The 16,359-nt window shown below is 39.7% G+C and overlaps 1 protein-coding gene across 1 annotated transcript in view; it reads left to right on the plus strand.

Annotated features, from left to right (window-relative positions):
• Positions 1 to 9,108: 9,108 nt before the first annotated feature.
• The window catches only part of ASB7 (ankyrin repeat and SOCS box containing 7), a 17,957-nt gene continuing 10,706 nt past the window's right edge, over positions 9,109 to 16,359 (plus strand). Inside the window, exons 1-2 of the mRNA XM_010150612.1 lie at positions 9,109 to 9,319; positions 15,376 to 15,981. Of these exons, the coding sequence (XP_010148914.1) occupies positions 9,109 to 9,319; positions 15,376 to 15,981 (817 nt within the window). The remainder of the gene's footprint in view (positions 9,320 to 15,375; positions 15,982 to 16,359) is intronic.

Genomic DNA, 16,359 nt, shown 5'->3' on the forward strand with positions numbered 1-16,359 from the left:
GAGCGTGTCCCCAGCTTCCCCAGCCCCCGGCGGCGCCCTGGCTTGCCTTCCCCGCCGCCGGGCCTGAAACTCCGCGCCGGGGCTTGGTCGGCTTTTTTGTGTGTGTGTGTGTGCGCTTGACGGTTCCTGAAGCGTGAAGTCCTGCAAGGGAGCGATTTTCGTTTCCCAGCAGCTCTGCTTTCTGGGTTACTTCCTGTCCCATTCTTCAGTACTTATCTTTTACTTCAATTCCCTGGCGATGCTGGCTTGACAGGGAAGTGGTCCTGCAGTTATTGTCCCTCCAACTCTTTAGTATCCTGAGAGAACACCCTTCTTCTCGAATTAAGATCCCGATTTAGGTAAATAACGCCTTCCTTCCTAATTTTTGCAGGCTTTTCCTATTTCGACCTGCTGTTGCTTTGGTATTAACCACTACTGTTCTCCATTTCTCTCTTTAATGTTATTGTGAGGCTCAGTTCTACTTTTATTTTTTAGGTTTAAGCCGCCCTAAAGGAGGATTAAAAATTGTGACTCCAAAGAACAATATAAGACACAAGAGAGAAAACGGCACTCAAAAAAAAAACCGACCCAGAAAGGTGATAATTTGTGTAAACTCATAATCATCGTAGACACATGGTTTGGCTGGGGCTGGGGCCTCTTGTTGTGTTTTGATGGACTTGAATAGGTGGCATTAGATTTCTTTGTTCTCTTAAAACCTACTTGCAATTGAGCTTTAAAAGTTGGAAAGCTCTGAAGGCCATTTGAAGTATGGTTCCTCTTCTTGTAATGCTTTGTCATTTTCGAAATTTAATCTGCAAACGTTGTTTTGATTATGAATTGCTACTTAATGTTTGTTGTGCCTCCTCATCTGAAGAATGTCACTTAATATTACTTCACTCTCAGTAGTTAAAAGGGTCTTGTCTTAAAGCCTTTTCACAAATTTATGGGTGCAACACTGGATTTGTTTCTGTTCTGATTCCAAAATCATTATTGAGTCGGTCATAATTGCTTTAAGTCGGTTTAGTCATACCTCACTTGCATGGGTCAGGGCTTTTTTGTATTGTAACGGAGCTGCAAAAATTGAAATTCATTTAATTGGATGGTGTTTGTTTACAGGTATTTTTTGGGTTGAGATCACAGAAGGAGATAACGTTGTTAGGTGCTTAAGGGAAAATATGAAAGGAGTCATCAAAAACTGAATCCTGCTGGTAGGAGGAAGGTTTGGTTTTGGGGGAGAGCAGTTCAGAGGCAGAATTGCTTGTTTTACATGGTAAGATGAAGAAATGGGTTCTAGAAGGCGAGAGAGTGGGGGGGTGAATGATGTCAGTCAGCCTTTTTCTGCATCCTACTGTTAGCGTGTTCCAAATAATGGAGTTTCTGCGCATTCTTTTAGTGCAAAGACTGTCTCGAATCCATTCTAATCGGTTTCAAATGTAGATAAGTTTGTGTTATTTTGGCAAATATATCCTCTGTGTAGGTCCCTCCGGTCTTTGTCATGTTTTCAGAGATGTCATTGTACCAGAATGGTTTTTACTGTCAGCAATGAATCATCTTTTAGCTCTAGTTGAAGGGGAAAGAGCAGTACCTGTTGCCAACAGTCTTGGTCAAGGGTGGATCGTTTTTCTAATATGGGTGTCTTCAGCATATGATGAAAAGTAGCTGCTTAGCTATCAGAGATTAATAGGATATCCCCCTGTAACACAAGTGCATCAAATTCAGAGATGGATTTTGAAAGTACAGGGAAGAAGTAGTCCATGTTATTTTGATAGCATGCTGCACAACCACGAGCCATAGTGAACCCGTGGACATGCCCAGTGTGGCTGCAGGAGGGATTTCTGTGCTAACAGGTGAGACACGTGCATTAGTATAGACTCACCAGTGCACTTATAATGCACCTGTTTTACTCAAAGTTGGTTTATTATAACACCCTCTTTACAATCCATTCAGTGCATCTAACATCCGGGCTCGTGTTAACGTAGCTACTCCAACAGGACACCTCTTGGTGCTGATCCAAGATCTTTGAGATTTATTCACAGAAGAAAATGTAAGTTTGCCTTTTGATCTGTGAAGCTCTTTCCTAATGTGAAATGCCAGTGCAGCAGAGATTGGAATTGGGTTTACAGGAATCAGGGAATTCACTTCTGGCAGAAACTTGCATGTGGCCGAAACAAGGAGCGGAGATAAATGACGTGCCGAAGTTCTGCTCTTGATCTCTGGAAGAATTGCAACCCCTTTAGATAAAGCTGCACATCCATTTTTGGTTTTTTTGGGTTTTTTTTAATCTTCAGACTGCAATTTTGTTTTGTTTTGCCTTATTGTGAATTCTAAGCGCTTAAAGGAAATGTGCTGTCTGCGGGGCGTTTTTCCGTTGTTCCAGCATTTGCTTAGGGAATGATACTATCGCAGCGAAAAACTTGCTTTATCCGCTGAAGTCATCCAGTGAATTTTGTCAGCTTGGATTCTTTCAGGCAATATTAAAAAGAAATACAGAGCAAATGTGAGGGTTGCAGAGATTGTTGAAGGAAATAAACTCTCTAAGCGGCACTCATCTTGCTCGTCAGTTGAGCTACGAATATCGGGGCCCAAGCGATGCTTTGATGTGGTTTGAACTAGCCATTGTTTTCTGCTTCTGTCATTCTGTGAAATGTTGGTGTTTGGACTCTTTAATGTTAGCAAGTCAAGTTCAAATATGAGAATCTTATACATTATCACTTGCTATGAATTATTACTGACTTTTTAAAACTTGGTGACAGCACCACTGTGAGTTAGAAGAGAGATTGTGTTTTATGCTTGGCGCAGGAGGATTCTCCAAGCATGCCGCAGAGCGCAAGCTCCCTGCGGTTTGTCAGCGCGCATCTTGAGTTGTGGCTGCGCGAACCTGATGCAGCCTTTTCTACGGAAAAGGATCCGTAAGGCCTTGCTGTAGCACTAGTATTGAGGTCCTTCGGAAGGATTTGCTGTATTTTCTTCACTGCGCTCTGCTTGTGGTTAAGGTTGCCAGTGTATGGGTAGGAATTTTGAGGATGGTTAATAGAGTATGCGTTAACAGCGTCTTGCTCTCCGGTTTGTAGACCTGCAGTTACTTGAGCTGGGTGATTTCACTAATTCTCCATCAGGCCCAAAAGTCAGACCTCACAACGTCTGTGTGAAATGGATAATAGTTGGTAAAAGGATACCTCTGTGCTTCAGTTTTGGCCACCTGCAGAATATAACAGCTCACCAGCTGCTTGTTAGTGTGTAAGGCCCAGTGAGCTTCACACAGTGCTGTATACACCTGAAGCTGATGGAGGACCTTTAGATCACCTCTCTTAGTTTACACTTAGTGTGTCCAAGCTATGAGATGGCATTACAGCAGCTCTGACGAGACATGTGCAACCTTTAATGACTGCTTATGAGGAGTGAAGGCTTCTTTCCTTTGAAGCAACAGTTCCTCTGTCATGTTTTGGAGTCATGCACTGTTAACTCATTGCTTTCAGACCCAGCAACTCGCATGTGTTGCTTGGTGATTTTCATCTCAGCCACTTGGATACCTTGCTTGATGTCTGTCTGGGCTGTAGCGTAGAACATCTAGCAGAAAATTCGTTCAAGATTATAAGGCTCCATGAAACCTTAATATTTCATGTTATTTGCAAACTTTATGACTGTGATATGGAACACAGATAACATGATTGTTTGCCTTACTCTTGTCTGAAGAGCTCCTGAATAGGAAGCTGAGCAACATATGAAGATGACAGCCTCATTTAGTTTTTGTCAAACACATATTGACCATTTTTAAAATGCCATTTGAGTGAGAACACATTTAGCTTGTTTGAGTTTTGAAATGGGTAGGAGAAGTGGGTTGTGAGAATAATGAATGCTAATGTGGTTATCCTTATTCCACAGGGTTTGCTTTCTTTTTTCTTTTTTTGTTGTTGTTTATTTGATATACATGTCTTGGTATACTTCAACCACAGACAACTAGGATCTACACTGATTAGGTCTGTACTAGATATTAAATGTCATGTGTAATGGTATACTTTCCTCGTTGTGTAGAGTTAAGCAAACATCAGTAAATTAGCCTTTATTCTGCTCTTGGATGTGTAATCTTAGGAATCACATCTATCTGTTAGTCCTCTGCATGAGCAAAACACGGTATTACGTCGTCTTGCTTTTAGTACCAACCTTGAACTTTCTTTAAGTATATAATGTCGGAATTAATTTTCCACATGATGTTTGCAATGACTTTCATGAAGTGACACATTGATGTAGAAAAGTCTAAGATCTCTTTGACAACATGAGACATTATCAATAGATAATGAAGATGTTTGCCTTATTTCTTTTATTTAGAGTGCTACTTCTACTACAATTATTAGTATTTTAAGCAAACTAAGTCATTGAGTAAGTGAGCTTTACTTTTGCTAAATATGACTTCTTTTTATTAAAGTTGCAGATCTTACTCTTGCCATATGCAGCTAATTTTCCTTTGGGGGGAAAAAAGCTTGTTACTTTTTTAGTGGAGCAATCTGTTACCTTGTCTGTAGTCTGTGAAGTCAGTGCAATTCTAATTTGCATCAGCTAATAAAAAATGTGTGGGTTTTAAAGTGAAAATCATGCAAAAAATTTTTAAAAAAAAGGTGAACTAACGACTGATCATCTATGCAAAAAAACAAGGCTAGAAATGTGATCAAATTGGGTCATGGCAGTGCAGTTTTGTGCAGGGCTGTGAGCGTATCTGCAGACCTTGTATATTTTATCTTGGGAAGCAAAGCTCTTGGAAAATGTGCATAAGAGGGATGGAGAGAGCTTTTTTCATCCTCCTCTTTGAGCTATCATCGGGAAAGCAAGATTTTATGTTGCATTAAATGACAGAAATTTTAACTTAAGCTAAAAGCTGCACAGTTTGTATAATTGTTCTGGTGCAACTCGTTTGCAGAAGCAGCAAGTCACAGTTGGCTTTTTGTGATCTGCCATGCAATGAAGTAATTTATGCTTTTACTGTTTATGATATTATCGCAGTGCTCGCGCATGGTAAGGGGTCCTGTCGCAAGAAGCTTGCAGCCAAAGTGAACGAAAGGTCAGATAGAGGTGTGCGAAGAAGCAATGAAATAATGTTGATGAGTACGGGCTCTCAACGCTGCTGTGACACATGGTCAAATGTTGGGACCGATCCTGTCAACTGCAGGTGGCAACGAAGGAAGATAAGGAGGGCTAGTCTGAAGGAGGAAACTGGGTAGGGACTGTAGATGGTGTTCAGTAAACTGTGATACTGAAAGGATAGTTTTTGTAGGTGAAGAAATGGGTGAAGATTTTTGAGGTGGTGGTATTGCTTGCATTCTGAAGGTATCTTTACCTGTTTGCAAAACACGGCGTGTGTTACCTTGCTCGAGGTAGACACAACTGTGTGGTGGTGCTTGAAGTCCAGCTGAAGGATAGAGAAGTTGATGTCCTATGTTGTCAGGTTGTAATCTTTAGATCTGGAAGCATAGATGGGATGGAGATTTAAACAAACAAAAAATCACTCATAAAAATGGATTGAGAGGAACTTAATGGATCCTGAAGGTTTTTCCTGCTGTCTCACTTCCCCAGGGAGGTGTTGAGCAGTCAGACAGAAATACCTACTGTAACCCTTGCATCCGTTCTTGTTCCATGGCAGGAGCAGGCATACGTAATCCTTGGAGAAGAGTTTAGACCATTTCTTCAAGGTTTACTCCAGATAGGCATGTCTTTTGTTTCTCGTCTTCTGTAAAATATTCGCTCTACCCTTTTTGTCATCAGGCAGAAGCAAGCTCTCCCCGCCCCAAACTCTGGAGGACTGTCTGACAATGAAAGACAGCACACTTTGGGGCCTTTTCTGGCATCATTGCATTAAAATGCAGCATTCTAGCACTGGTCAAAGTCAAAGTAGGTCTAGACATCTCGCTTTTACTCTTTGCAATTAATGAATGTCTTTTGGTTTTTTTTAAGGGGTAGCAGGTTTTGACATACATGGGCACACAAGATTATGAATAGCGAAGACAATGAAGGGTGGGACATCCATCAAAGAGTGACAACCTCTTATAAGGTAATTCAGGAACATATCGAATTCATCCTGTTGTACTTGTAAAATCAATTAAGTAGTTGTTGTTGGCCTCCATCTTCCTGGCACTGTACAGTCATTATAACCAAGAACATATAGGTACATTTGCCCCCCCCCTCCCGCCCCCTACTTAATTTCTTTTGCTTGCATGGAGAAAGCCAATAGGTAGCAATACAAATGCATACTGGGTTGTGAATGAGATTGATTACAGTTGCAAAACATTAAATATTAAGTGCCAAATGGCTAATGACTTCAGTGGTCTTCCTTCCCTTCTCCAAAGATTGTTGATGTAAATGGGAATTTGCAAACATGAATTTTTGACGGTCTGTGGAGCAGAAGTGAAAATGTTTTCAACTCTGGTGTGTACCTCTAACTATCCCGAAACCTTTAATGTTACAGTTAAGTATTCTTGTCATTTGAATTTGATTGCTTGCCGTAGGGGTGAGGTAGAAGAGTAGGTATTTACAGAAGCTGCGCAAGTGATAAAAGGAGCTGCTTATGCCTGACTTTGTCTTCTGCTTTGTATGTTTTAGTACTTATGTACTTTAGTACTAGCTAATTTGAATAAGCTCTGCTAGTCACATGCAACATATGGGGTTGGTGCCAACTTTTTATAATGCTGCATTACAAATATACCCACCAGCTGAGAAGTGTGATAGAAAGAGCTTTGCTTTTTCTTAACCAGCTGTCTTCATAGATACTTAACAGGGGGATACTGCTGTCCCCTTAAATGAGAAAACCCACTTCTCTTCATCTGTTTAGTCATCCTATCTCTTTCTGTAATGTCTTCAGCAACTAGTTTGACCTTAACTTTCATGATCGCATGAGGTCTTGCAAGTATTAAGCCTTTAGAAGCAGGGACTGTAGAAACTTTTGATCAGGTATTGTCAGTTTGAGAGAAGTTTTTGTACACATTCAGGAAGTAGGGCCAAAGGGGCATGGTCTGATTCTTTAACTTTTTGTGTGTGTTTGTGAAGGATCTGCCCTTGGCTGATACCAGTCATGTTCTTCTATCAGTTTTTACTTGTAAATCCAAAGAAAGATCATGTTCTTGTAGTTGGAATTTGACTAACAGTAGTATTAGTGGTGTGATCCAGGATGAAGTCAGGCTCGCTGTCTGAGGTGAGCATGTTCTGAAGGGCTAATTGGAGTTCAGAAAAGAGCTTAGCAAAAGCTTGTTAGAGTCAGTAGAAATACTTCCATTGTCGTCAGATTAACCAGGTTTGATTTTTGGAATAAGCTGCAAATCTGAACTATTGAGTTAGCAGTTGACGGTTTGTAAATCCCAGTGTCAGATAATGGAGTTCATACTATACACCAAAACAAAACCAATATCTAAGCCTTGTGTAACCTATTGAGCTAAAAAGTCATCTTCCATAACCCTATGCTGGAATAGTGATTGTTGCCGTACATGGTAAATCGCAGCATTTATAAATGTCAGACAGGCATTTGTGGTCATTGTAGCTACCTGTTAATTATGAGTTTATAACTCTCCAAGAAGCAGATAAGTAACATCTTTGCAATGGGCACAACTAGGTTATAGAAGAGTAGATAGATAGCTGTGCCTTTATCTGGAAAGATGGCAGGGATTGATGTTTTCACTTTTCTCTCATCTGTGTGTTTATCTGGATCACAGGAAAACAAGTGCCCAGTGGGATATGGGAGTTGATTGCAGTGTCTTTTGAATGACCTATGAATCATGAGGATCTGGAAATCCTTATGATAGTTACGTAAAAGGATGTTTAGGTGATGATGTGGATTGACAGCCTAATAAAACAAGTTTGATGTAAAGTTTAAGTTTTGCTTAAAATTCATTTTTGTCTTTAGAACTTTTCCTTGTGCTTTGATCTTGATTAAATTTACAGGAGTTTAAATATGTTTTTCTTTATCTTCTAGTTTTCTGTTAATATCCATTGCAACAGGTTTTGACTATCTTCTGAGATTCCTATTGCTCAGCATTACCTTTCTACAACTCCAGCTTTTATTGTTTATTCTCATACTCCTTTCCCTTCTAGCAATACCTGTTAATGGGATATGATACACAATGTATGTGAAAATATAAACACCTAACAGACTTCATATACGGTGAAAGAAATGCCTAAATATCTGTGGGGTTTCTCCCAGCTGGGTAGCAAGTGGAACTGCAGATGAGTACTCTTCAAACTGAGCATGGAGTAGAGTACTTCTTTTTTTCCCAATGTATGTTTTGTATCTAGACTCTGAGTGGCTATTTTAGATAGCCCTCTCCTACTGTATCTGGATAATTATAAGTTGAATGGTTCTGGTGTATGTTCTTAACGGTGTTTGACAGGGCTCTGTTAACTGCACTTTTGTATTTTCAGGTCTTTGTATATTATTTTTGTGCTCTATGTTTGGAATGTAGAGTTCCTTTGCAGTCTTTATGTACTAATAAAGAAGTCCACAAGCCAAAATACAGACAGTAGACTAATTAAAAGAAAAAAGAAGAAAAGAAAATGGAAAATTGAAGTTTTCAGTTTGAACATTGGTGTTACTAATATTCATGTGCATGTCGCAAGAAAAGACTTTATTAGTGAGACGAAAATATTTTCATTGAGGCTTAGAGGTGATACATATCTAGAAAAAAATAGAATATCATAGTTCAGTTGCAATGCAGTGCCATCTCATGCAACAGTTTAGAGTCTCTATTTAACCAGTGTCTCTGGAGTTGGTGACATTCACCACGTTGTGATTTTTCAATGAATGTTGCGTTCTGTTGCTTATTGCTCGGGTGCTTTAATGGTGGACTGTTTGATGCTGTCACTTCTGAAGAAAATGTTTATTATAATGTGTAAGTGTCCTTTTCTTTTGCAGCTCAGTGATGTAAACAATGTGGTATGATTTTTCTAGCAACACTGGATTGCTCACTATGCTGTGTATAAGATGACTTTGCTCTGCACATAGAGAGTAAATCTCAGCATTGCCTTGCATTGGTACTGACTTTTTTCTTAGATAGCTCTTTCCTGGTGCCAATCCTAATTTACTCTTCCTTTATATTGATTTAAGGTGACTAATGTGACCTCATGACGCTTCTGTAAAAGCCAGATTCAGCTAGGATGTTACACCATCACTGTCGGAGGAACCCTGAGCTACAGGAAGAGTTGCAGATTCAGGCTGCAGTTGCTGCTGGCGATGTTCACACCGTGCGCAAGATGCTGGAGCAAGGGTATTCTCCAAATGGTCGAGATGCCAATGGCTGGACCTTGCTTCACTTCTCTGCAGCAAGAGGGAAAGAAAGATGTGTCCGTGTTTTTCTTGAACATGGAGGTGAGTTGCCTAGAGAGGAAAATGTTCATACCTGTCTTACAGCTTTCTGTCCCAGTTTCTGTTGTAGGGCTTCCCAGTACCAGTTAGATGTTGGACTACTGATTTTTTTTGTTTGTTTGTTTTTCTTTGACATAGTAGTCCATCTCTGTTTCTTTCTGATGCATACTCTGGGAATGAGGTAATAGATTAGTTTAATATCTCAATACATTACTTTTTTTTCTTTTCCTTCCGGAATTGCCAAGGAGTTGTTAAAGGAATGAATAAGCATGATGAAAGCAGGGCAGAAGGGCTCATTATAAAAATAAATGCACTCAGCAGTCACTATAGTCTCTTCTGCTAGGTGATTTTATTAGAGGAAGGCAGGTCCTTGAGTTGAAATCCAAAGGAATTTTGTTTCATAATTCTTAAGCAAGTTAGGACTTTAAGTTTCTCTATGGGCTTTAACAGCTGCCTAAACTTCATGAAACGGTACTCTTTGTGCAAGGACTTCAGTGTCAGCCAGTCCAGTTGAGTTTATGCCTCTCCTGTATCCATCTGAGTGAAACTTTGTTTCAAGAACTGACTGAGTTTTGTTGGTTTAAGTGATATACTTGCTTGGGCAATGACTGTTACCCCTCAGATCGTACAGTCAGAATTTCTTTTTGCTATATATTCCTTCAAGGCCACCTTAAGTTTTAAAAGTGGATAGTCTTTTAATGTGATACTGAAGAGGAAAAACAAAAACCAGTAGGTGTTCTCCACATTCTGATTAGTGCTCTTAAACGAATAGCATCCTCTAGCACTGTTCTTACCAAATGAATTGGGAACTAAGATGTGTTTGATCCCAAGAAAACTGAAATTAGCTTTTTGATGCTTTATGTGTCTGAGGCCATATGGCCCCCTTATGCGTATCACAGTATTTGTCAGATGTATGGATCATCCTCAAAATTGAATGGCATTAATAGGTTGTGGTATTTGCATAATTAGTGGTATGTTCCTTAAGAACGATAGTGATATACAGCCTGAAGGACTGGACCCTGTTGATATACCTACTGCAGATTCTAACCATATAATGTTGGCAAATGTTTATGTCCTTATTGGAAGGTGGAAAAACCCTACAGAATTGCACTAATAACTTAAAATTTTACTTTTGAAGTGTAGTATGTGGATAATATCAAGCCTTTAGTTTGATAATTCAGAATTTTCAGGTTGTAAGTCCTGAAATATGTTGTTCTGAGCTCTATAAACATGAAGATGATCTGAAAAGAACCTTATTTATTTTATTTTAAAAGAATCTATGTTTTCGTTGTATAGTTTTTGATATTAAATAGCTGCTGATGCAGTCTTTTGGATTTATTTTTGTTGTTACTCTTTCCTATATGAAGTACTGGCTGAATCTAATGCCTCGTGAAAACTGCCTGTAATGAAACATCCTTGTTCTGAAAGCAGCATAACATTTAATCACCAGGACTAGAAAGTTGAGTAACAAATAGTGTGAGGGTTAGTCATCTACGGCAGCTTTCCTGTAGCTGAGCCTCGCTTCAGAAAACTGGCACTGTTTTGTGCCTTCCCTTGTTTTCCCTCAAAACAGAGGCATAAAAGATAATGACTATTTAAAACATAATAATGTCACAAATGAGCTATTAAGCAGTGAATGAGCTGACTCTTAAAAGCTGAGTTAATCATGCCTGCCTCATTAGCGAGAAGTTTGTGTCTACCTTTCTTCACACAGTCTCCACCTTCCTCCCGCTGAAGAAGTGGATTATTTTGATGTTGGGGCTTAATCCCTGCAGACCAAAATTATATTGGGGTGAAGGAAAAAGTAATTTTCTGGTGTGAATCTTATGGTAAACAGAGTATAGAACTGACTCTATATTAGTAATAAAGGAGATAGTGAGAGGGTGTCGGCGTTCTGGAGGAAAGAGAACTGAGATGTTGGTGGGAAGGAAAGGGCAACTGGTGTGGTAGTTGTGGCTGTCTAGAGGGATGGTGAAGCTTAGCAGAGCTGGAAGTATTTTCATAGTACAGGAATGAAAAAAATCAGTGTGCTGAGGGTAGAGTGCTGTGCCTCACATCTGAGATACTGGAAGATAACTGACCTAGTCTTGTGTGGTAGTGGGATAGAGATGGAGTCTGGCTAATAGAGGCTGAGGAGGAGTCTGATCACTGACCTGGAAATAAAAGGGAGTTTCTTATGAGTCATGACCTGCTTTTGCCTTTTTTTTTCCTTCTCCGTAATTGCACCAGTGAATCTTCACCAGTGAAGAAAAGAGCCACTCTTGTGCATGCAGATTGGCTGATTTGAGTGGAGGTGTTGGAACAGGAGGAAGCTTTTTATTATCTGCTGAGCAAGGAGACCCAGATAGATGTGGACAGTGCATAAAAAAACAGTCCAGACTAAAGGATGAAGCCAGCAGAAATACTAAATAGAGGGGCAGCAGGTCAGGTAACAAATATTCTCTAGCAAGTGATGAAATGCAGATCATTTATTAAAACCATGGAAAAAAACTTAGTTTTCATGAAAAATAAGGAATTTTACTTTCTTAGTGTATTCATCTTATTTTAGTAAAGGGAAAATTCTATGAACCCAGCTCTTCCCATCCATAGGAACATTCTAGAGTCACGAAGCTCAACAGGAAAGCAATATAAAAATAGGGAGTGCAGTTTTTGGTAATTTTGGATTTTTCCATAACAAGCTTTTTTCTCCTTTAATGTACTTTTTTATTTTCAAAATGACATACTGACACAAACAATCCAACACTGTCCAAGAACTGTTTTGTTAATCCCCAGTCACCACTGTTAACTTGACAGCCAGCTAAAGCCTTAAGTGTGTAGTTGTTTGCTGTCCGTTGGTGATACCTTCTCAGTAGTAAATGAGCAGGACAGTTTCTAATCACTTGTATTAAAGTGAAGAAATTATTTATCAAAGAGTAGCAGAAGGAAGTACCCATATTTATTTGTTTTCACTCTTGGCTGCAAGGTATCTGAATTCCAATAAGGTCATGCAGAATCCGAGAGAAACTAGAGAATACTAAATGCTCATCCCCCTAAATCAGCTCATAAAGTGTTTGTGTCTGAACAGTAATGCTTTCCTGGTGGTCTTCGGTATCAATATTATCCTAGAAAATTCAAAACAGAAGCTGTATGTAGCTGTGTTCTAAACGTTGTGGTCAGAATTAAGCCCTGGTTTGGAGAAGTAAGCTTGAAATAATAGAAGTTCTTTGTGAAGCCAGAAGCACTGCTTTCTTGGCTTCTCAAATTAGACTGTGATAATGACCTAATGAAGGTATCATGAGAGAAAGGAAATTGTTCTGCTGAGCTGAAATTGAAACTAAATTATTAGACTCTTGTTTAGGAATCTGTATATATTCTAGATTACAGTATTAGAAAAGGGTTTCATTAACAATAAGTAGAGTTTAAATGCCTAGCTTAGGTGCCCAACTTTAATGTGAAATAGAATAATCTGAATGTCACTCATTGTTGCAAATTTCAGTCTCAGATGAGATTGATTGCAGTAAATTGGTACCCTTGATAAGAAGTTCAAGGTTTATGCTCCTGTATTATGCCGTAAATATAAGAACATTAGAAGTGTCCAAATGCAGCTGTTCCTACTTGTAGATTCTGCTATCCCCAAATTAATGGGAAGCCTGAGAAGGAGTAATTATAACTGCTTGACAGTCAGGATGGAGGAAAGATAAATAAATGCTGCCAAATGCTTCATCCATTCCTAGTTGTTACACTTGTACCTGATGCTTATTTCTTTATCCCTCTGCAAACTGCAAGGTAAGGGAGTCATTCCCAATTCATTTCTACCTGGCTTGTGTTCTGGGGGCAGAGAGTTACTTTACAGCATGATACCAATACTGAGGCCTTTTAAAAAAAACCCACAACAAGCCACATTTTTAAGGCGACATCAGCTTTGTTGCATTACTTTAACTGACACAGGGACTGAACTGATGGAAATCATACGCAACACAATGCAGGTCGGACTTCTGCTAAAAGCCCTTGTGAAGTTCAGAAGTTTTCCAGGAGATGGCAGCAAAACATTGACTGAATAGCCACAGAATGTATCGGTGGTGGTGTTTCCCCAATCAAGGGCGAGACTGGTATTATCAGCTCACTAGAAGCTCATGATGTTACCGGGACTCACAGAGTTTCTATCGTGAGGTTTTGTTACCGGGTTTACTTTTGGAAGGTTAGTTGTTTGTGTTGCTTGATTGCCCAGCTGAGAGTTGTCTTCTGTTCTTGTTCAGACACTTCTCTTGGATGACTCAAGTATTTTTTTTTGGTTCACTTTAGTGGTCAAAAGCAATGAAACTTTGGAAGGAATCAAGGAATGGAGAGGTACTTAAAACCATAGGTAAAGGTCATCCTTATGTGGCAAGTAAATTGTTGGGTTTGGATGACAACTTCTGTAAAAATGTGTATACATGTCAACACAAAACTTGGGGCATATCTGCTTGAATTTGGAAATCGTGCAGAGTCAACAGGCTAGTGGCAGTATCCTGCATCTCAACTGCAGGGCAGAAATGATCCCTGGAAGTGTTTGAGGCCAGGCTGGATGAGGCTTGGAGCAACCTGGTGTAGTGGAAGGTGTCCCTGTCCATGGCAGGGGGTGGGACTGGGTGGGCTTTAAGGTCTGCTCTGTGATGGCAGCTGAGCAGAAGATTCTGCCCTCTTTATGTGATAGAGGAGAGCAAGCGCTCTTCCTTAGCAATGTGTGCGTGCATTGGCTGTTCATAACCCTCAGCCAAGTTTGTGTTAAACCTGTGTGGTCGCAATGTCCTAGTCTTTTTTTCCCCTCTAGACCAGTGCTACTTTCCTTCTGAATGCAGTATACAGAGATGAGGAAATTTAATTCAGTGTGCCACGATGCAAGGACAGGGCTGTCAAGGTTATGGAGGGTGGACAGACACCCTTCCGCTTGTCTGCACTTAGAGATGATGTGCTTTTGTGCACAAACTTGTGATTACAGAGCAGACAACACAAGCAGCTGTGAAGGACCCCAGCAGTTGTTTCAGTAGATACACAGATGCCAATTTAAGGCTAGTGTCTTGTGCAGATAGTGTCTCTCTTTACCAGCTAGAGGCTTGGGTTAGAAAAGCATCTCAAACTTTCAAATTGTAGTTTGTACCTTTTAGCATCTGACATGCAACATCTATGGATGGTGGAAGGAGAAACCTCGCAGCCTGACTTGTTCTCTAGCTGGGAATTGGCAACGAGGGAGGTGCCTCTCCTTTGGTAATTAATTTGATCCCTGGGAATAGTCATTTGCTTTACAAGTCTGGGTATATTGAGGAAATTAAGTTGATCTGATTATTTTAATTTTTAAATTTATAAGTCAGTCTTTGTGCTGTGTTGGGGGGATGGGGGGAAATATCTGTGTCATCACTTGTATTCTGCACCAACAATTTTTCCTGACTCCTTCCCTAAGTAGATGCTTACATTCTTGTAAAATCTTAAATTTTTATAAAACTATAAACTCAGAACAGATTCATCATCTATAAAAACAGACTGTATCAAGATAATCTGAAATAACATATATCCTACATGCTTTGGAAATCCTGCAGACCACGGAGAAACATTTTACCTAATACAGCATTACACCCTAAAAACAATACAGTGCTGCCAGACCACAAAACATCCGCAATTTGGGACAACAGATGTTTCTACACATGCTTCTTTTTAAGACCAAGAAGCAACACAAGGGAAAATAAAAAAAAGAAAGCTGAACATTGAGAAAGAAATGTAATATTGTAGAGCTGGAGGACAACTGGATGGACAGAGATTTGAGTAATTAGCCAGAGAGTGCTAGGAAGATGTGGAAAACTATTTGTCAAATGGAAACATATGTATATGAAAGAAAGTCTTTTTGTGTATAACTTTCTTAAATATAATTTTACTTTTTCTTAAAAATAGCATGTTCATGAAAGCAAGAATTAGTTTGAAGTACAAAAAAAGCCCTATCGTGCTATGCCTGAAAAGACTAACATTCAGCTGTTTGATTTCTTTTTTTTTTCCTCCACTGGATTACTGTAATGCCTTCTAATTATTTTTTAATTTTATTTTAACTTCAGCTGATCCCACAGTTAAGGACTTAATTGGAGGCTTCACTGCTCTGCATTATGCAGCCATGCATGGCCGCGCGAGGATTGCACGCTTGATGTTGGAATCTGAATACCGAAGTGAGATTATCAATGCAAAAAGCAACGATGGTTGGACTCCCCTCCACGTAGCAGCCCACTACGGCAGAGACTCGTTTGTCAGACTCCTCTTGGAGTTCAAGGCTGAGGTTGATCCGCTCAGTGATAAAGGTACTACGCCGCTTCAGCTGGCCATTATCCGGGAGAGGTCAAGCTGTGTGAAAATCCTTCTGGATCACAATGCCAACATCGACATTCAAAACGGTTTCCTGTTACGATACGCTGTGATCAAAAGCAATCACTCTTACTGCCGAATGTTCCTTCAGAGAGGGGCGGATACAAACTTGGGTCGCTTGGAAGATGGACAGACACCCTTACACTTGTCTGCTCTTAGAGATGATGTGCTTTGTGCACAAATGTTGTATAATTACGGAGCAGACACTAACACAAGGAACTATGAAGGACAGACCCCACTGGCTGTTTCAATAAGTATTTCTGGAAGTAGCCGACCCTGTCTGGATTTCTTACAAGAAGTGACAAGTATGTATGTAAGAGAAGTTAATCACAGGACACAGTGTCCTCTAAAAGCCTCTTTTGAATTTAGTCCCAGAAAAAAAATGCTTCCTCCCTGCCCCTTGATACTATTTAAATGCACTAGGAAGTTTCTGGGAAGGTGAAGGGATTGTGATGCTGGGAATCTCTCACTTGGCGAAGGTGCTGATGTTAGCTGATGTAGTTCGTTTAAATGAGTTTTATTTAAATATCTACAGGAAGCATTAATTTTAAAGTGAACTGTAAAATCTCGTTTTATTAGTGGTGTTAGCACGTAAGGTGTTTGGGTTTTTTGTTGTTTGGGGTTTCTTTAGTCTTTTTTTTTTTTTTTTTTTTTTTTAAAATACTCGGCAGTTTCTGGGTTTT

This window comes from Eurypyga helias, unplaced genomic scaffold (genome assembly GCF_000690775.1).
Source record: "Eurypyga helias isolate BGI_N326 unplaced genomic scaffold, ASM69077v1 scaffold15994, whole genome shotgun sequence".
Lineage (NCBI taxonomy): Eukaryota > Metazoa > Chordata > Aves > Eurypygiformes > Eurypygidae > Eurypyga > Eurypyga helias.